A 22,222-nucleotide genomic window follows, 5' to 3' on the forward strand; every position below is an offset into this window, starting at 1 on the left:
TCCACTTGGGCAGGATCGCGCTCATATTTCAGGCGCTCCCATTCCTCGGTGAGCAGGTGGAGGAGAGGGGGTCGGTTCCCGGCTACTCTCCACTATCTGCACTTGTTGAGTGGCTCCTGCAGAGTTGGTCAGGGACGCGATGAGGCTCCGTTCCCTCACATTTCCCCGCGCAGCTCATGATGCCTCCGTCGAAGACCTGGAAGTTGTTAATGATTTTATATTCCTGAAATGTTGCTGATGGCCATCTCGGAGGAGGCAAAAAAGGCACGTATGGTTTTTTTTTTGTTTTTGTTGTTAGTTTGTTTTTTCTCTCCTTGTGGCTGGTTTCAGGCGTAGTTACTCCCAGCTCATGCATCCAAAAATATAACATGACGCACACTTTGCGCAAAAACGTCCGGATTGATTTTTATTATCGACTTTTGAAACTCCCGGATTTAAATGTCCGAGTAGTCGACATGCATCCTAAGGGCTCTGCCTTTAACTTTTAAATCGATGTATTAGTGATAATCCGTCTTAATATCAGCGCAGAACACTTGTGAAACACCACATCTGTCACACACGCTCCCTCCGAGCTCCGAGCCGAGCCGTTTCAGCACCAGGGACAGAGGCAGGTTCCGGGCGGACGGCTCAGAACTGGACAGCTCTCATAAGCCCACTTCATGATTGGCCCAGCGGGCTACCTCTCCCCAATACCCGTCACCCCTGAGAGCGAGAAAAGCCTCCCAAAGCTGATTAAATTATCTATTTGGTTCTCTGATGAGTGGATAAACCACCTGACATTGCTGGTGTAGGACACCCGGGCCACACAACAGGACACTGAGATGCTTTTATTCCCTTTTTACAGCCAGAAAAAGAAGCAATGACGGCTCCTGATGCGGTCGTGTGCTGGGCCAGCTCTTCCTAATCAACCGGACTCTCTAACTCTTCGAGTGACTTGAACAAAGATGATAAAAGCCGGGTCACACTCAAGCACCTCGGCGCCGCCAGATACCATGGACATCATCCGTAGCAAGACGCACACCCGTCGGGTGAGACTCAACGTCGGGGGCCTCCTCCATGAAGTCCTGTGGAGGACACTGGACAGGCTGCCCCGTACGAGACTGGGCAAGCTGAGGGACTGCAACACCCATGACTCTATCATGGAGATATGCGACGACTACAGCTTGGATAGCAACGAGTACTTCTTTGACAGACACCCCGGCGCCTTCACCTCCATCCTTAACTTCTACCGCACGGGAAAGTTGCACATGATGGAGGAGATGTGCGCGCTCTCCTTCAGTCAGGAGCTGGACTTCTGGGGCATCGACGAGATCTACCTGGAGTCCTGCTGCCAGGCCCGGTACCACCAGAAAAAAGAGCAGATGAACGAGGAGCTGAAAAGAGAAGCCGAGAACATGAGAGAGAGGGACGGCCAAGAGTTCACAACCACGTGTTGCTCTGAGAAGAGGAAGAAACTCTGGGACCTGCTGGAGAAGCCCAGCTCCTCGTTTGCTGCTAAGGTAGAGCCTATCCGGCCTTTTGGGCCTATTTAGCACTGCGGAACCGATTTTATTTGTTATTCTGTGCACAACAATGATCTTAAAAGAGCACGCTTTCCAGGCAAGAAAGGTTTTGTTTAACCAGTCAATTAATCCCCGGTAGCTTTGTGCCTGACAGCTCCCATTGTCTCCCTTTATTGGTTTCAGTCCGATTACTTGGTGTTGTCAGTAAGCTGCTCTCGCGGGAAAATGCAAAGTTTGGTTTTTCACCGACAGAGCGCCAGTTTGGCCGTGCGACTGTGACGCCCAGAATACGGGCAGATATATTTTTAGAGCTTCGCTCAAAGCTCAACGTTCGGCCTCCCTCGGCTTCATTTAGCCGACCCTGCCTCCTTCCTGAGGAGGTCTTTAATCATCAGACCCATTAACGGGCTCATAGCTCACCGTCCCAGAACACAACAGTCGCATCCATTATGGATACAGTCATGTTGAAAGTATTTCAAAGTGAGATGACTTCAAGACGCGGGTCGATATTCAATTGAGATTGTTAAATAACCCCGTTTTATCTTGACCGTGGATGTTCATCCAAGCCCTCAGGCCTTTAATTCAATCCTCATTTAACCCGTCTGAGTCAGTCCTCCTGCTGTTTGTTCATCTTAAACCGTCCCTCACATGTTCTCCATCGACACACATATGGTTCAATCGTTTCTTCAAGAAACGCCAACTCTGTTTGGAGCCTCCTCCCCTGACAGCTCCAATCACCGAAGGCTTTAATTACAGCACGCTGTTTAATTACTCAATCACGCTGGGCTCCTCCTTTCTCAACTGTTTTCTCAATCCATGAAATACTTTGACAGAGAGCGAGCGAGCCGTCATTATCAGACCCTCTGCCACCGGTGCTATAAATACACCCTGTGAGGGTGCGTGTTAATTAGTGCGTGTTATTTTCTTCTGCCTCAACCGTCAAATATATATTTTTTAAATTCATGAAAATGTCAATAATCCTTTAATGATAGATAGATAGATAGATAGATAGATAGATAGATAGATAGATAGATAGATAGATAGATAGATAGAGAGAGAGAGAGAGAGAGAGAGAGAGAGAAAGAGAGGCAGGCAGGCAGACAGACAGACAGGCAGGCAGGCAGACAGACAGAGTTTCGGGGACTTAACGGAGCCGCATGTGTGGGAGGGCTTATGTCCAAAACACGTTCCGCTTCATTTATTTTTCAGCGCAGATTAAATTTTAATTGCCCATTCGTAACACTCGGCTTGAGGCCCGATTGAAAGAGGAGGTGTGCTGCGGAAAGTCACCTCGTCCTGGACCATATGGGCGTCCGTCCACTACAGCGGTGCGTAAACGCAGCGCTTTGCCACGAACCAGCCATTTATCACATCAGATCCACCTTCTTCACCTCCTCCAGGCGTCACCACAGCCTCTCCTTTCCACAACATCTGTTCACGCACTTATTCAGCAACATTATGGAGCCCTGGAAATAAAACTTGTAGCTGAAGATGAGCTGGTTTATACAGAACAGTGGACAGGATGTTCTCACTGTCTTTTTTTTTTTTTTGAGATTTATTTGGGCTGAGAAAGAAATGGGCCTGTATAAACCAGTCTGAGCTTAATTGCTTTGTTCTCCCTGAGGCGCATTTCACCATAGGATGGCAGAGTTCTGATCAATCCAATACTGTGGGAATATGATGAAATGATGTGGTTTTGGTCCCCTTCCATCGAGTCCTCTTTCAATAGGCTCCCGTCAAAGGCAGAGTTATGTGATGTCATGCTTCCAGTAATGTACATTCTTTTTTTTTGAGATTATATAGCAGGAGGGACAAACATGAGGACTCTTTTATATACAACTAGGTAAAACTTGAACTGTGCGAACAGAGTCTTATAAAGCGAGACACCAGTCAGGAAAATTCAGTGATAATAAACAGAATTATAAGCACAGAGGTTTCCTAATTAAATTGCTTTTACATTTTAATATTTGATACAACAAGAGAACAAAGTTAATAGCTTATAATGAAGCTGGTTACTATTCTAATTCAATTAAACCCTTAAGGGAGAATCGGAACATGCACTTTTTGGTCCGATGCCCTAAACACATCAAAAGCAAATGAAGTTAATACTCAAAAAGGGAATCGATGATCTCCCAGTGGAAAAGGTGTTCTGAGTTGCAAAACAAAGCAGTGCATAAAAATGGACCGCAGTCAATTGGAAGTTGCCTTTAGTTGCTCCTGATTGTGAAGACGGCGCAGCTTTTATCAGCAAATCAATAGGACACTATTTACGAGGCGTTACTTATTGTTGTTTTGACTCTTCAGCACTTCGGTACTTTGAATTCCCCCTTTTTGCTCGATTAAACACTCATGTTCTGGCCCAGAACAGGAATCTGAGCTGTAAAAACGGACACCTCGTTCTTTAGAGCGGCTACGGCTAATTCCATTGAAACATCTCTACTCAGCACGCTGGACTCCAGTCAAGTGAGCTTTTTCTACTGTACGTATCAGGACATGCTCCACTAACTCTACTGTACCACTCTACTGTCAGCTGTTGCCTCGTGGGCCCCAGGGAGCACATTTGTGAGGAAATGGGAGAGAATAAGTCGTAGGCAAGTGAGGTTTGTCCGCTCTGAGGCTTCATCAGTGAGGGACTGCGGGGGGTCTGAGCAGGGAGACATTCTGGCCTCCAACACTGTGTGACAGGAAGTACAGGCGGACCAAAGGAGATGTAGCATCACAGTCACAACGATTTTAGAACCTGTCTTTATTTTCAGTGGTGGCCCAGGGTGATGGAGCCATGCCCCCCCCCCCCCCCACCCCCTGTGCTCACAGTGTTTGCTCTGTTATAGTCCTCAAATCCACTGTCCAAACAGGGATTTTCTTTTTTTATGACTTAGTATAAAGCGTGCCCCTCCCACTGGGGTCCCAGGGAGCTGGTGTGTGTGTATTGGGGGGGGTCCCAGTGTAATGGTAGGGATATCGTCCTGTACAAATGTCGCGATGCAGAAGAGATGAAGCCTTTCAATACTCCACGGTGGTAATAATCCAAGTTCACCATAGTTCCACGAACAGGGGCCGATGTTTTCTGAGCTGGAGCTCTCCCATAGAGCCAATTCTATGATTCATTCTCAGGTTTTGTTGCTGGGTGACAGCAGCCCCCCCAAAAGCCTGACTAGCCATAAATCAATGGTGCATTTTCAGGTACCAGGCTGGTTGTACTGCTATACACTTTGGACCAAAATGGTCTTGAACAGAGCCCCCCCAGGGTGCTTTTTTTTGTTTTTCAACATGTTTTTTGGTGGGAAACAGACGATGAATAGATGGAGCAACAACTCTGGGTCACTCTGAACTCTGACACCATCCACTCGGCAGGTGAAGCGCGACCTTGCCGTCGTCCACAGCCGGTTTGCGGTGTCACCTTTCCATGGTCCGGGAAGCATTTGAAGATTGCTCGTGAAGTCCTAATGTCTCTAATGAAGCTCTTCTCACAGTTGAAGAAGACATTAGCATTATTGACCTGATGCAACTCTACGGCGATTGATGAGCGTGCACGGACGAGGCAGGACGGAGCAGCTGAATCAATAGAAATAAATCTGCTCAGCTGTGAGCTGCAGATACGAGGCTGGAGCTGTTTGCTTTCCTCTGCCATTTCCTTGTTTTCCCTTTGCCTTTGGAGGCACTTTGGCTGTAGCCTCTGTGAGTGGAGCCCCAGTGCTGCCTTCACCGGGATTCCGCCTGCGTGAACATGACGTCTGTTCCCGTGCATAGGAAATAACTCTGGATTAGCCTGTGTGAACACAGAAACACCGCTTTCACCTGTCATCGAGCTCATTTAAGGACGCGTGGAATCGCCCACTCCTGCATGTGCGAGGAAAATCCTGAAGGGATCCTCTGGTATTTACACATGAAAGGTGCTTAAATCTCTTTTCCCTCCACGTTCTTAAACAGAATAACCAGAGAGAACCTTCACAAGTCTGATCAAAAAACAAAGAAATCTTAATATAAAATGATGACCTAGTTTGTATAAGAGCCCGATTCCACTTGCGAGGTTTTGTTCAGGTAAACTTTTAAAAAATTTCTTTATTTTGTCCTTTTATTTTTAAAGACAAACCAGCTCGAAATCAGCCTCAAATATAAAAACCAGAGGATAACTCTGAGATAAAATAGACTCTCTTTTTAAGTGACAGTACTGTGCAGTACGTGGGCCCCGGGGCCCCTACACTAGCCTTATAAGTATTTTATTTTCCCTCTGAATAACACAGGAAAACTGTAGCTGTGTCTCCCAGGAACACTGAAACAGGCGGCATAAAACGTTTACGTGGTGAACAGTCTTTTTAAAGCCAGCGAGACCCGAACGTGGACGGAGTCTCTCGCTTTTACGAGGCAACACTACAGCACGTCCTTCGACCTTCATGACACACGCAACCCTACGTTAGCTTATCTTTTCAGACCGCTTGTTTGGCTACACACGCGCGCACATTTGTTATTCCTCCTATAATTAATTATCTGCTCTCTCTAACTAGATTTGTGGCTGCAGAGTTCCTCTGACATTTTAAAGGTGAGGAGTCCGTCTCAATAGGATGGAGGCGATGACTAACTTACTGTAGACCTTCATTTATTATTTAAGCCGGCCTGTCAGAGAGGCAACATCAGTCACGGAGATGTTCTGGAGAGTGGTGTGGGGCTCTGTGGTCACCTGTGGTGCTGGGCTCTGTAGTCACCTGTGGTCTGAGGTTGAATTTTCCACATGTTAAGAACTAAAGCGATCACGCGCTCAGCCACATAAGCCACCCATCATGTATTCATGGCTAATCCAGCAGGCCGAGACTTAAAAGGTCGGTTTCCAGTCACCCGTGCTGAGAAATGGCGGGCGTGACCATACGAGGAAAGTCTTTGGTCGCTTTGCTTCATCTTTGACAGCGGATTTATTTCCCGCGACTTTGCGCCTCCGCGAGTGCGGCGCGGGCGTCGACTCGCAAATCATCGGTTTAAAGGAGAAAAAAGACGGGTGTTGCCTTTTTAAACAGCCGCTGTTGTCATGTGCAAACGATCCTGGGTCATTTAGCCATCGGGCAGATGATGAAGGTCCCGCTCTAACCGAGGCGCCTCTGAGAGCTTTGTCCTTTTGTTGTCTACAGTGTCAAAGCTCAAGTGGGTTTTTTTCTTTTTTTAATAGCTTCCTTTCATTCAAGCCCCCCCATCATGTCCTCCGGGTCATTCGAGATTGTTGGAGGAGAAAGCTCAGTCATATTTAGCGTCAGCCGGGTCTTGACACGAAGGGCCGAGGTTATATAATCTGTACTTCAACTTCTATTTGTGCGGATTTCCTTTCGGGAGCCAACTGTAAGTGCGACATCAACTCTGGATTGTTGCGTATACATATAAAATCGAAAAGTGTGACAGGAGAGAAGAGTAATTAACAGAATTTGAGTCAGAACCCAACACCTGTGGGTAAACCACAGGGTCCAGTAACACCATCAGCTCCAGTCTCCCAGCGTGGGGGACATCATGTCTGCCAGGTCAGACTGGATTAAATAAGGCTTCGGGTTTCTTCTGGGCTGACCAGATCACCTTGCAATGTTTTGATGGGCACCGGTAACACGTACACCTGTGCAAATGTTCCCCATTTTCTCTGGAGCTCATTTACCCCGACGCAGGTGCAGGAACGAGGGACAGAAGGCACCGCGGGTTCCTGTGGATGAGGGGAAACGTCATCTGAATTAGCTCAGTAGCTTCTGTTCTAACAAACTGGGTAAGATAAAGAGCAAACGTCAATCCCACCAGCCGCAAGGCTCATTTTACAGCCCCGGGTCGGACTGAGCCGTGTGCGATCCTGTTTGGAGAGGAAGCCGTCAGATCCAGTTCGCTGAGCGCTGTGAAGCCTTTGATGCTTGAGAAAGGTCCTGGTGTGGCTCTGAAGCACAGGCGCTCTGGCTCAGGCCGGCCTGAGTGGGAGTGGGGGCGAGTGCACCTTTAATGATTAATTAATCCTGCACGTGGGGATTGGCTCCTCGCCCCGCTTTGTTATGAACTCCTCTGCTCGCCCACGTCGACGCAAAAGGAGGCGCTTCCGAAAGAGGAAGCGGCCTCTGTGCGGCGTGAAATTAGGCAGCCTGACAGTCTACATGAAGGGAACATGGGAGTTCAGCTCAGCTCGGATCAATTTGCCCACCCACTTCCACCCCGACAGAAGACGATAACTAATTCAACAAAGGCAGCCCATAATGAGACCTGAAGCTCCACTTTCCCTCCCTGTGTCAGGCCTTCATTAGAGAAGGAGAGTGCCGCGCTATCGCCGTAGATTCCTTCCCCATCGTGTCGGCCTGACAGCCCTGATAGCTCCATCTACGCATTATTCTGCTTATCGGGGATTAGGCTGTGATGGCAGCAGGATAAAGCCCCGTACTCCAGATGCCCTTCTTCACAGCGGCAGCTTCCAGCTCCTTGTGCTGGATCCCCAGGCGCTGCCGGGGCAGATGGTGCATATGTGAGCCCCACAGCAACTTCGGGGATTCTGGCTTTCTATTTTGGGCCGGTCGTGTTTGGACTATCTCCAAACAAATGTGGCAGGAAACATCCCAATCACACATCCAATTCAGGGTTCCTTTTAGAGTGAAGGGACAGCGGCGCTGCACTTGGTCAGAATTGATTCCAAATGGGTTTTTAATACCATAATCATTGACACACTGTAAATAAGGGCAGCCTCCATATTTCCTTTCCTGTCACTGTACTCATTTAATTGTATTTTCATGTCAGAGACTCTGGTGCTCTGTTAATAGAACAGCAATGCAGAGGATATTACACGATTATTAATATCACACATATGATTAATGTCCCTGATGTGAGGCAGCCAGCGAAGAACCCTGAACCCTCCCTGGTGTGCCTTCCACGATAATCCCACCAGATTTTCTACCTTTGCACAGTAATGGTGCTGCTCTCCCGACAGGCTGCTATAAATAAACACGCTCTCACACAAATGTATGCACGTACACACACAGACACACACATGCAAGCACTGGCGTGCACAGTTTCCTGTTCTATCTCAGGGGTTTGTTTGGAAGCCTGCTAATTTTCCCATCCATTCCCCACATTAAAAGGGCACACATTTTTTCTCCTTTTTCCCCTCAACGTTGTCATTTAAGCTGATCGTTTGTGACAGCTTGCTCGAGGTCCGTTTGAGGGGACTTTCCTGAAATGTATGTCAGGCATTTAAATGCCCAAAAGCCTGTCAGATTGATATTTTATTTTGAAATCATTTAGCTTATAGAAAGAGAGAAAAAAACGTCTCCTTTTATGATGAAGTGAGTCAGACAGAGGAACTCAATGAGAGAGATGGGAAGGGGTGACGCATTATCTGTGCTGATAGACATCGTGCTCATCAGAGTGCTGGAAGTGCAAAGTGTGTTTGAAAAGAATATATCATAGCCTTAGGATGGTAAACAAATATTTGTCTAGTCATGTCTATATTAGCCTATTGAGCTTAGCCTAGCATGCGCCGACTCTGGGCAGAGGTAATAAAACCTCTAATGCCTCCGTGGCCCAACATTTTATGCCTTATGTGTGCAAAAGCATAATATAAGACTATAGTGAGAGGTTGTTGCACTAGACAAAGAACCAGTCAGACACAGGAACGAGTCAGGGGAACCACAGATGCAACAGCATTACCGGATTTTCCGAAACCTGCTAAGAATAAAACTGACAAATTCCACAATAATAACTGATGGAGCACTCCAGCCTGGTTCTGAAGACTTTCGATTGATAAGAACCCTTTTTGCTAGCAGCAAACAAACAGTAGGGTTTCATTAAATCTGCAAGTTGAGTGTGATATCATGATTTCCTCAGACAGATGCTGTGAAACATGTCTTGGGGCCTTTTTTCTGCACGCCTCTTGAATTGCAGAATTTCTTTTTTTGTGACTCCACGAGAACGAACCTTCTGTCCTCTTAGTGATGTCTCTGTTGTCAACTCGTGGAGCAGACGCCAGGCCTGTCAGTCAACCAAACGCTGATGTGAGGGGAGAGGAAGCCTGTTTGAAATATGGAGAAGCCTTCAAATCCTTGTTTGAACCTCCTGTTCTGTTGAAGGTGATTCTGTGAAAGATGGACAGATCTATGTCTGTTATAATTACCCCCAGAAGCTGTGCTAAAGATAGATCACAGAGATAGATCACAGCAAATTGGGTCCTTTGGATGATTCTGTGTCTGCTGGAGCATCTTTTAGGAGCATTTAAACCCAGTCCACCTCCTCAGGTAACTCACCACACACCTTTGAAGGCCTTCCTCTGAATTTAAATGCCAGTCCTCAACATACAGTGCAGCAACAACGGCAGTGTAGATCGGAGGAAACAGCCGCATCTTAATCAGTATTCCTGTTAAACTTCAGGAGGCGGTCCAGAGAGACCCCGTCTTCCTCATGTGCTGCCAGATAGAGCCTCAGCCTCCCCCCTGCTCTCATTTCTGCTGCTACTTCCTCCATCTACTCGACACCTTACCTCCGTCTGGAGTGAGATATAGGACACAGGGATGATCCGGTGTGCTAAGTAGGCCAGACAGGAGATATAGAATCTGCCTTTTTAGGCTCACAATTAAAGGAAAATCTACCCCAAAGAAAAGGTAAAAAAGGATTTTTAGCATTTCACGGGCAGCCAGTGAGACTCTGGTGGTCCCGCACGCATCAGCAAACATTAGCGGCTAGAATTTCAGGCTAATTATGTTTGGATTAATACCGACCTTGATGAAATGCCCAGCTATTAAAAGTTAATAGGCAAGTTTGCCTAGCAGGCCGCACAGATGTCTGTCTGTCCTTCCTTCCTTCTGTCCTAAGATGAAGCAGTGATGAAAACTCCATATCCGATTGTTGTGTTTTTAATGTGATGCAGCTTCTCTTGCTGTCGGTGCCAGTGGGTTTATAGCAGGACAGGGCTTTGACACAAACACACGGAGAAGGCCGCTCATTAGAGCCTCTTCATCAACCCTGCACCCAGATCAAATTCAGTATTAAATGGAAATCCCGGGGGGCCGTACCACGAAAGCCTGGACTCTGTGGCTAAAGCCCACTACAGAACTGCCAAATCTCTGAGGATTTTCTTTCTAATCTTGGTGTCATCTCTCACTCTCCACGTCCGATAGTGGAAGGTGATTACGTAAATGTGAAGAAAGAGGATTGATGGGAGGATTTAGCAAATTAGTGTATTCAACCAGACGAAACATGTTTGTCGCTTTTTCTCTTCAAAAAGGAAACACAGTTTCCTGGAGTGAATGTCTCCGAATCATGAAGTAAATCTCAGGAAGAAGCGATCGAAATTGGGATAAATGAGAGAAGAGGGAGAAGGAGGGCAGCAGATTTAGAGCCACGTTGGAACAAGCGTTTGAAAAGCATCTCTTGCTGGTGTCCACTCGGTCTTTATTTGTGAAGAAACCTCACTTTACTGGAGATCAATAAATCAATGGCTTTTAGCATTAGTACAATATTGACCGTCCCTCTCTTGCAGCTTGCTCTGTTATCACGGGGCGAGAGTGAATGATCAGACCCCAAATATCCAAATATAAGCAGGAATGCCATAGAAAGTGGTGCTAATGGCAAAAATAAACAGATTAACAGTGAGAAGCATCAAATCCAGATGGTTTCCTGATTGATCCGTTCAAAGAAGCGTTGGTATTTAAACACTGCTTGGCGAAACCGAAGGATCCATCGTTGAGACTGGGAGCTAAGACATTTTAATGGTAGGGATGGCTTTGCTATACGCAGAGGTTGGAGGGTGGATAAGTTAAGTGTGTTTTAATCTGGGTTTAAATCGTCGCCATGTATGGCAGCTTTTGGCAGGGCCAGCGTGTTTGACTGTCTGCAGGTTTACAGCCGGCTGGATGGATATAGGTAGCGTGGGGAGCATCACGCACCAGGATGACATCTGTTTAGCCCAGTCTTAACTCTCCTCTTGAGCTCGAGAAAGTGAAGCGAGGGACCAGAATTGGGAGAGAAAATAGTTTTGTCTGGTCCTGATGATCACCACCAACGCCGGCTGCCTGTCTGCTGTGGAATCCTACATATGGGGGCAGTGTAAACACATCACTCTGTAACAGAGAGCTTTGTTCCACTCACAAATCATCGTTATTATCACTCACAACTCATTAAACAAGGATGCTCGTCCTGTCCAGACTGGAAATCAGTTCATCGTGCCAGCCAGTAAGACGTGTAAACACTTTCCAGCACGAAGATGATGGTAAGATTTAGGCTGAGAGGAGAGGAGAGGAGAGGAGAGGAGAGGAGAGGAGAGGAGAGGAGAGGAGAGGAGAGGAGAGGAGAGGAGAGGAGAGGAGAGGAGAGGAGAGGAGAGGGGACGGGAGGTGGGGAGGGGAGGAGAGGAGAGGAGAGGAGAGGAGAGGAGAGGAGAGGAGAGGAGAGGAGAGGAGAGGAGAGGAGAGGAGAGGGGAGGGGAGGAGGGGAGGGGAGGAAAGGAAAGGAAAGGAGAGGAGAGGAGAGGAGAGGATAGGAGAGGGGAGAGGAGAGGAGAGGAGAGGAGGGGAGGGAAGGGGAGGGGAGGGGAGAGGAGGGGAGGGAAGGGGAGAGGAGAGGAGAGGAGAGGAGAGGAGAGGAGAGGAGAGGAGAGGAGAGGAGAGGAGAGGAAAGGAGAGGAGGGGAGGGGGGAGAGGAGAGGAGAGGAGAGGAGAGGAGAGGAGAGGAGAGGAGAGGAGAAGAGGGGAGGGGAGGGGAGGGGAGGGGAGGAGAGGGGGGGTTCTTCTAGTGGACAGAGGACTGAGGGTCTTTCCTTCTTTAGCCACTGGCCTTTCCTCCAACACTGTATTTGAAGTGAGATATAAAAGCAGCCTGCTGTGAGAGACTTTGTCCTTTGCTTCTTACACACAGAGCGCTGAGAGATCTTCTGACACTTTTATCAATAGCTCAGGGCCGAGCAGATGAACAGGCTGTACTGGCCCCCAGGCTGCAGCACTGGTACCAGAAACGGACTGTCTGTAACTGGAAATGTCAATTCCTCCAGGCACAGGCAGGGAAACATGTCTTGTACAACTATGATTGTATAGAGAGGATTTATAAGAATTACAGTAGCAGACACAGAAACCAACATTTGTTTCTTTGTTATTTGCTTTTACTGTTGGATATGATTTAACCAGTGTCATAAATATTTTTTTTTCTCACGTGTCCTTTAAACTTTTACACTGGATCTGCTAAGCAAATGTTAAAAACACCCTTGTCACCATGGCAACCACCAGCTGAGCTGTACTCAAAGGTGCCAGTCACCATCCTTCTCTCCTCCAGTTCGTGTGTGTGTGTGTGTGTGTGTGTGTGTGTGTGTGTGCTATTGCATGTGTGTGGAAGAGGAGCGGCGATGCCTCAGTCTCGTTCCAGCTGTCCGCCATCCTTTCCAGTTGCGATGTGTTGTGACAGACAGCCGGACATGCATTTCTGTCTCATTACAATCGGCGTCCACTCTGATTTCAGCGTGACTGGAAAACCAGGCGGCCGTGAAATCGCTGAAAAAACAGGGGGAAAAGTATTTACCAACACGTTCCATTTCCAAGCTTGTTTTTTTTCCCAATCCAATCCCATCTGAATACAGACAAATGCCTTGAGGCTTCACCTTTTAAAGGTGAGATCTCTGAAACCGTTGCCGTGAACGTCAGGGGGAGCTGCAGGACTCTCCTGCTTCCTTCTTACATGTCCTCATTTAAACACGCCCTTCCTTTTTTTCCCGCCTCATTGACCTGTGACCTACACATCTCTGCTGCATACATTAACGCACTCTTTGCATTATGCATATCTGACCTGACTTCACCACTTAGGAAGCACGAGACATTCTGGGGGGAGGGGGGGGGGGGGTTGTCTGCCGCTGGTACTGTACTCTACCCAAAAGCAAGGAGCAGCAGTCCTGGGTGTTCAGGCAGGGACCTCATGGGTAGGCTTTCCCACTCCCACTGAATCATTCAGGAGGAGCCTCGGCTCCACAGCAGGTGTTTCACCTCTGCAAGATGAAAAATACATGGTTTTACCTTACACCTCCCATCTGCATCGGCGTCTGAGGATTATTCTTAGAGCCGAGGTGTTGGCAGAGCGACTGGCGGGTAATAAACGAAACACTTTTCTCGTTTTCCTCTCAAGGACGGGACATGCAGCTGACGGAGCATTCGGAACCACCGCCTCAGCTGATTTTACACTGCAACCCTTTGCTAAGACAGAAATGGAGGGTTCAGAAAGATCCTTGACCTAAAGCGCAGGAAGATTTTTACATGACAACAGGGAGAACACGTCCAGCTAAATGGATGGATTTCACAGTCACACATTAAACGCCTCAAGCACCCCTGAGGATTTGGAAAAACACGCTTCAACAGCTGATGGAGCACCACGAAGCTTTAGGCTGCTTGTGAAGGAAGAACAGAACCCAATGCTGATTCCCCCAAATCTTGGTTGTTCTCACTTTATTGCATTTTTTTTCTCTCCCAAGTTCCTGTCTTTGCTGTAGCTTAATTCATACCACAGAGACATCAAAGTCAGAAGTTGTTTTGTGTTTAAGAATGTCGAACTGACTAAGAAAACAACTGCCAGAGTGTATCTCATCAATACTTTTGGACCGTGACTAAAATATTCAGTTTCAAGTCCTCCAATTTATTCACCGTTCAATTATATTACCTACAATTCTAAGTCCTCTGACGGTGGCAGGTTCCTGTCGATACCAGCCTCAGATTCATCTAATTCCGGCGTGTAAAGCCGATACGCCATCATTTGGACCGGCCCAGCCTCTCCTGTTTCAGGTGTGGTTAACTGTGCGCGGCCCAGGTAACTCTCTCCACTCAGCTCCGACACCCAATCATGTCACAGGAGCTCTGTGATATCGGCTCCTTATGGTGAATACCTGAAAGGGGTCACTGGAGACGGCAATGCCCGTTTGAAGTGTCAGCGGACACACACCAGATCCCCAAAGGCATCTCGGCGGGCATCGTCTCGTTTCGTTCAGATGTGAGTTTGTAGCCATGGCGATGGCGAGGGAGCGAATCGGAGATCTTAACACCAGGAAAGAGATATTCCTCTTGATCCCAGCGGCGGCCTGTCTACTGTTCCTGGATTTGCAGGCTGCGTGTGGCTCGTTTATTTGGTTTCATTCACAGAGATCACTTTCTCTGACAGGGTCATGAATGAGTCTGTGTGATGTAATCTCCCGACCTCTGTTAGCATCCTCACGATAATCTGCCCTGAAGCTTGTTCTAAAGGGTTTTATAGCCCTGGTTGACTTTCCTGGCTGATTAATCACACTTATCATCAGTAAACCCATCTGTACATGTTTCCAAGCAGCTGGCTACACTAAATGTGGAATGATAACGCAAACAAGGGAAGACTAACAGCGATATGGTTTTGGCGCTCCGCCAGAGCATTGGGCCATTTTCACAGCTTAGGTGATTCAGCGTCATAACTCATTTCCCTACTGACAGCGCTGCCATTTTCATAGGGAACAAGGACCATAGCAACAAGAGACAGCTGGAGCTCCAGCCTGGAAAAACAACCAATTCCACGAGAGCGAGCCAGAATTCTGAGCCCTGGCCATTTTCAGCTGGTTGAGACGTGGGAGTGGAGGTGTGATTGCTCACACCATGATGGAGCGCTCTCAGGCCACACCAAAGCCCCAAATGGGGATCATAATTGTGTGTTCCTTTACATAAATGTCTGCCAAAATGGTCAATGGAACGTTACGCAATTTAAAAATGAGACATTTAGGAGAGTTTTGAATGTTTTTTGCTGTCCAATAAAACAACTAGCACTGATTTTAACGCTAACACCAGAATAATTATGATTTATCGTGAATCGTGAACTTCCCCAATGTGGGATCAATAAAGTTTATCTTATCTTATCTTATCTTATCTTATCTTATCTTATCTTATCTTATCTTATCTTATCTTATTTAGCTGGAAATGATTTATTAAAGACCTGAGATATTGTTGTTGTATTCACTGAAGTCCATGTTTAATATTTAGTCAGTCTGTAATTTATGGATCCATTTATTTTAAAAAGATAAAGGGCAATTTCATGGTTTAAAGACCAAATTCCTGAGTTAAGGATAAGTAAATGGTGTATAATATAATACAATATACATGAGACAGTTCTTAAATTTCATTTTAAAAATACATTTTAATAGTCGTAAAAACTTGTGAGGAGGTCTACTGCAGGGAGTGTTTCACACCACGCTCTTATTTTGAAATCACATTTTCACACCTGCAATTTCTGATTAAATCTCCATGTCACATTAGCACTTCTTAAATGTTATTAGTTGACAAACACTTATTATATGTAACACCACTGGGTGCCACATCCGGGTGCCTCTAACCTGCCTCTATTTCATCATCTCAGCACCACCTTGACATGCTGGAAAAGGACACGTCCTGTTTGTAGCCGCAAGCGTTGTGATCCATCTCTGCCTTCAGTGCACAGAGCAGGATGAGCGCACACTTTCTGCCAGGTTTAGAGGTAGGGCACAAAAGGTTGAAAAAGGCCAGGTGAAACGAGGCCGATGAAGCATGGGGCACATCTGTGTGGGATGCAGGGGCTCCTGTACATTTGGAAAATGGTTAACGCCATCGGCTAATGGGAAAGTTGGACTGAGGACACTGATAAGAAACAGCCAGTGAAGGTAGTTTTACTGCTCTCTTGTGCTGTGCTTTAGGGATGGAGACAGGGCTGGTGCCAGTTTCTCCAGGAGACGGTTCTCTACTTTGTGCTTGGCTTTTTTAATTCCCTCAATCATTTCTCACCGAAGTGTCTCTTAGAAGCAAAATCAGCACCCTGGAAGAGGGGAGAGGTTAATTGCATAGAGCAAAAATCGTTATACAGTGGGACCTCTACTTACGAACATCTCTACATGCGAAATTTTCAGGTTACGAAACGTCTCAACGTGAAAATATTTCCTCTTGTTACGAAAGAAATTTCAGGATACGAAGGTCAAAAATACGCTACCGCTGCTACTCACAGCTCGCGGAGTTTAGCGAACGCAAACATGCTTGTAGCTGCTCTGCCATTGGCTATCGCCTAGCATCTTCCTGTCATCCCATTGGCGAGGAGGGACGTCAATATGTACAAGTTTGTGTGTATCCCAGCGTCACCTTCATTTAACTTTTATTTATTGTGGGTGTTCGTATGTTTGTCCATTAGATGGCGGTGTTACCACAAGTGTTAACGTTCGTTGCTAGTAATGACGGCTAATGTAAGATTAGCCTGTAATAAAGTTCATTTTGTTCCTGGAGAAGCCTTGCACTGAATTCCTACATTTATTGTGCGGTAATCTAATTGTAACATGTATTTGTTACATGTTTTGATGCATCAAAACATGTAACAAATACATGTTACAAGTTAATGGTGGCCTAAATGTATCGTTCTGACTCTGCTGCCTTTCGTGACCTGGCGGACACCGACGCACTCGCTGGTCCCAGGAAGACTTCAGCTTGAGGAGGACATTAGTGGACGGCTCCATCCCGGGTGGTGAGAGCGCGCTGCCTCTTGGCGCGGAGCCTCTTGTCTGCCCTGGTCGGGGTGACCTCTGCGGAGACGCTCCCTGCAGCCATGGACCTTACCTCTCTCAGTGTGGTTGCCCTCAAAGGCAGCCCCTTCCTCGACTCAACATCCATGTGTGTGTGTATGTGTGTGTTCATGTTTTATTGTTTGTTGTTTTCACCCTCTGTGAGGCACTTTGTGTAAAAGTGCCACCCAAATAAAGATTGACCGATCAGTCAATCAATTGATTGAATATTCCGCCTTCACTCGCGCTGTGGCAAACCAAGACTTGGACCTAATTACTAAAGGATAATTGAGGAGCCAACACCAGCTTGTGTTGTGGGTGGTTTCATGTTGTCTATCATCGTGTCAGAGTAGTGGGCCTCTCCACATTTAGCAAACAGGAAATGGAAAAGGCTTTTCCCATGTCTTCAGCGGTTGTCGCATAGAGGTAACCCAACGCTAATGCCCCTGTTGCATAACATGTTGGCATTTAACAACATTTTATGGCTTTAGACACACGAAGACTCATTCGGGTGTATTGAACCCCTCCCTTCCGGTTTGTTCATTGCCACGTCATAGCTCTGTCATGCGATCACTGCTAGATAGACACCTCTTTCTTTCCATGGGGAAATCACAGCCCTGTAATCTCTTTTCTCTGGCTGAAGCTGCACACGTTTAGGTCAGAGGAGACACGAACAGATGAGGGAGCCGCTGACTCGGGGTCCTCATCGGGACCGGAAGATGAGAGGAAGTGTTAACAGCAGGGTCCTGATATAATATACTACCATTCATTAGGTGGACATGCCAAATATTTCAGTTATAGTTGGATTCACTTTAGCTAATATCTGTTGTACTCAGCAACCATCTGTAGATTTCATGACACGTAATCATGTTTTGAAGGCAAAAGAAGGTCTGTAGTTTCAGAGCTGCCACGTTCACTCTGTTGTTCTTCTTTCATCTTCTCTCCTTTGAGTCTCCTCCTTCTCAGAGGCCATCATAGGTGCCCAAGCCTTCGCCTGTCTAGATCAATTACAGCTAATTGCTCCTGATAACAGGAAAATAATCCCACCGGCCACTGGGCCGGTACACAGCTTTGTTATTGACCTTGTGTTGGATTTCACGCCAACGGCGGTGCAGGAATAATAGGTGTGTCGCACACACAGCCAGGAATGTCGAGCACTCCTAATCCCACACACTGTTGCCAAACCCTATTGTACTCATCACCTTATAGCATAATCTTGCGTCTCTGTCAGAGGGACATTGTATCAACACTATTTCACTTCACTCATTAAGACATCATATTCATTTTGGGTTTTCTGGCAGGACATTCCTCGGATACTTTTGAATTCTTTGAGTAAAGTAGTAATATGTAATATCACCAGGAAGAGCAGAATGTGGAGTGTTTAAGTGCAGTGCAGTTTGGCTGCCTCTGGTGAACAAATCTTATCACAATCTTTTCTTTAAATTGTAGTAATGTCATGTTTAATCACAGGAATACGGAGCCTGGTTTGAATATACGAGGCAAACGTAAATGTTAGCATTGTGGAAGAGTGTTTGGTGTTGCACTCGACCCTTGTGCTCAAACCCTAAAAAGGCACCGGCGTTGTTGAAAAACACTTTCACACAGGTGAGGATTTGAGTTCTGAGAAGAACAGACTGGTGCAGCACATGTCACCGAATTCCATTCAACAGCTATTGAGACGGCAAATTTAAAAGCACAAATGTCACCTCCTGCTGGTATGAAAGGAAAGGTCAGGAGATCGCCTGAGCCAGCATCATATGGACATCAGCTAGATCTCAGTGGTGTGCTGATATTTAAACATCTATAAAGTGCATGTGATGACTTCACAGCTTTTGTTTACAGTATATGGACATTCCTTTATCACGCTGATAGTGGCTTTTGTCTGTGTCTTCCAGATCCTGGCAATCATCTCCATCTTCTTTATTGTGTTGTCCACCATTGCCTTGTCTCTCAACACCCTCCCAGAGCTTCAGTACACAGATGAGTTTGGCCAACCCTCAGACAACCCGCAGCTGGCCCACGTGGAGGCCGTGTGTATCGCCTGGTTTACCATGGAGTACCTGCTTCGCTTCCTGTCATCCCCCAGCAAATGGAAGTTCTTCAAAGGTCCCCTGAACATCATTGACCTGCTGGCTATCCTGCCCTACTATGTCACCATCTTCCTGACGGAATCCAACAAGAGTGTGCTACAGTTCCAGAACGTGCGTCGGGTGGTTCAGATTTTCCGGATCATGCGAATCTTGCGTATTCTGAAGCTGGCTCGTCACTCCACGGGGCTTCAGTCTCTGGGCTTCACTCTCAGGAGGAGCTACAATGAGCTGGGTCTGCTGATCCTGTTTTTGGCAATGGGCATCATGATATTCTCAAGTCTGGTATTCTTTGCTGAGAAGGACGAAGAAGACACCAAGTTCAAAAGTATTCCAGCATCCTTCTGGTGGGCAACTATTACGATGACAACAGTCGGCTATGGAGATATTTACCCCAAGACTCTTCTGGGAAAGATAGTCGGAGGTTTGTGCTGCATTGCTGGAGTGCTGGTGATCGCGCTGCCCATTCCGATTATCGTCAACAACTTCTCTGAGTTCTATAAGGAGCAAAAGAGGCAAGAGAAGGCCATCAAAAGGAGGGAAGCCTTGGAGAGGGCAAAGAGAACTGGTAGCATCGTCTCGATGAACATTAAGGACACCTTTGGTCACAGCACTGAGCTCATGGACATAATGGTAGAAAATTTCGATGGAAACAAGGAGAAGATCCATGACAATCACGTGTCTCCTATTCAACCAAAAGGGACGCCTAAACTGAAGCTGCAAATGAGCCCAAGCAGATCACTCAAGACCCCTGAGCCGTCCAGCCCCGAGCAGGCCCGGCCCTCCAGCAGCCCTCAGCATCTGAGCGTACAGAAACTGGAAGACATGTACAACAACCTGACCCAGCCGCAACAGAAAGCCAATAGTAAGGAAAAGGGGCTGCTGTCCAAAGCCCTCGGACGAAAGAACGAGTTTGAAATGGGAAGCATTCGCCCCGACGCCGTCTCCAGCGCAGCAGGCGTCGTGACAGACATGAGGAGCATGTCCAGCATCGACAGCTTCATCAGCTGCACCACTGAACTGCCCGAGAGCTCCCGCTATTCACACAGCCCTCCCAGCAACATTCTGGGCAAGATTAGCACTAATCCCAGCCTGGAGCCCACCCTGGAGACCGAGCATGAGGGATCGCAGGGTACTACTACACCTCTGATGGGACTCAGATCCAGACATCCAGACAGCCTGCAGTCCAGAAACCCTGTCTTCTCAGACAGCTCCTTGGTCCAGAGTCCGGATGCATCTGCCTACATGACTGCCAGCGGCAGGACACCCGTCAAGAGCCAGGAGCACTTGCTGCCTGGCATCTTCACTTTCCACGACGCCACCATCAACAAATTCATTGATGCCGACACGGACGAGGAGGAGCACCCACACGATGGTTCGAGCAAGGGACGCCGAGAAACCTCCACTCCCAGGTGTCCGCATCATTCCAGTGCCCAGCAGGGGTCCAATCATACAGAGGGTCCGCAGAAAAGGCTGGGGAGGAGCACACTGCTGCTCGAAGGGCAGGAGAACCATGTGGCTCAAGAGCTGCAGCCCCTTCAGGGAGAGAAGAACCTGTCCAATGCTTAAAGTGCAATGAAGGCACAGAGAACTCAACACAGCCGAAAGTCCGGGAAACGTTTGGACAAAGGGCGGACAATGGGCAACATGTTTTGCCCAAATTACAGACCTTTCTAATCAGAGACCAAGAGAGTATGGTAGAAGGAACAGTTTTACACTTTTAGCCAGAGAGTACATCCAATAAATACAGCTTATTGTCGTAAAAGCACAAAACCCAATAATCGTATGACCAAAATACTAGTTTTCTGACCAGGGACGCCACTTTAAAGCCACAATAGCGAAGGCTTTTTAGTCAGTAGCAAACTCCAGGGGGTATGGAGGCACCGATCCAGTTTCTTTATGACAGGGGAAGAGGGAATTTTAAGGGGGTCACACACTGGGGCCTGTTGAAACTGCATAACCAATTCTCTTTAACTTCCTTCATCAAAACTGGCCTTAGTTTTTGTTATCATCTGTGTTTTATGTGTGTATGAGTGAGACAGAGACAGACAGGACATGCTGAGGATGTCCAATCGTTTTTGCGATGAACTCTCCCCAAAAAAAAGCCAATATTTGAGGGGAAACCGAGCGTTTTCATCTCTTTCTGTCTGTTGTAACGAGGAGAGACACGGTGGAGCTGCGATCAGTCGTTTTCACTCACACACTCAAAAGGAAACCCTCGTTTGTTGCAATAACCCCCAGATAGGTGGCTTATATGTCCAAAACTTTCCCACAGCAGCAGTAGCTCAGACCGATAACAGCGGATAACTAACATCATAGCTGGAAGAACTCCCCTGAAAATCAGGCGGATTTTCATTCTTACTCTTGTATATGTACACACAAATATATAAATATATATATATATAGGTAGAACACCAGAAAAAGATAGTTTATTGTACAAGTAAGATACTTCAATTTGTATAAACATAATTTATATTTTTAAGGTATTTTCTAGCGAAAGGGAATGGTAGTTGAATATATTGTGGTATTCCTGTAGTTTTGCATTAAATGGCAGCACATGTGCTGTGTTTTATTGGTGGGGTTACATTTAAATGACAGTAAACTGTAGTAGCTTGCTTCGCTAGCGTGTATTGCTGATCGTCTGTCTCTGTGTCCGTTGTGAAACGTGAACCAAAGAGGCGTCCCGTCTGATGATTGGTACAGGTCACTGAAGCATTGCAGTCAACCCAACACATGGTGTCCTTCAGGACGTCCACGTCTGCAGTCAAAAGAGAAGAGGAAAAGGAGGACACAAGGGGGGATTCAATCAACAGAGCACTTTATTTAAGGTCCGTTAGGAACGCTAAAGTGATTACCGTTGATTTCAAAACCTGCTGATGGAGTTTTCACAATGTTCCACAAAATTCCAGATTTCCCTAAGTGCAGGTGTGCTAGCGTGCCTGCAGAGGACTTTAATTCAACCATCTCCGTGTTCCGTGTGCACCTGAGTTTAAAAAAAGGCTAACGGCTGATCTGGATGTTGATCATCTGGTGCTTCTCATCTATTCTTATCAGAAGGTCAAGTTTGTGGCTTGTGTTCTTTCTCTGCAGCAGTTTGCAGCTCGACACAAAGTGAGAGGTGTAATAGACCCTTCTGT

General features: G+C 46.9%; 1 protein-coding gene across 2 annotated transcripts; it reads left to right on the forward strand.

Moving 5' to 3' along the window:
- The first annotated feature begins 69 nt into the window (after positions 1 to 69).
- LOC101079770 (potassium voltage-gated channel subfamily B member 1-like) lies at positions 70 to 22,222 on the forward strand. 2 transcript variants are annotated; one of them, XM_029827524.1, is made up of 3 exons: positions 70 to 268; positions 845 to 1,499; positions 18,894 to 22,222. In XM_029827524.1, exons 2-3 carry the CDS (start codon positions 945 to 947, stop codon positions 20,652 to 20,654), a joined length of 2,316 nt encoding a protein of 771 aa, XP_029683384.1. In that variant the 5' UTR covers positions 70 to 268; positions 845 to 944; the 3' UTR covers positions 20,655 to 22,222. The 2 variants fall into 2 exon arrangements, with proteins under 2 accessions (XP_029683384.1, XP_003973293.2); XM_003973244.2 differs by having other exon boundaries at positions 70 to 264.

Source organism: Takifugu rubripes, chromosome 19 (assembly GCF_901000725.2).
Source record: "Takifugu rubripes chromosome 19, fTakRub1.2, whole genome shotgun sequence".
NCBI lineage: Eukaryota > Metazoa > Chordata > Actinopteri > Tetraodontiformes > Tetraodontidae > Takifugu > Takifugu rubripes.

What these genes read in the sequence shown, in the direction of transcription:
- LOC101079770 (XM_029827524.1), top strand. Translation starts at nt 945, where the DNA reads ATGATAAAAGCCGGGTCACACTCAAGCACCTCGGCGCCGCCAGATACC. An exon ending in GCTCCTCGTTTGCTGCTAAG is followed by an intron (nt 1,500 to 18,893) that starts GTAGAGCCTATC and finishes TGTGTCTTCCAG; the next exon opens with ATCCTGGCAATCATCTCCAT.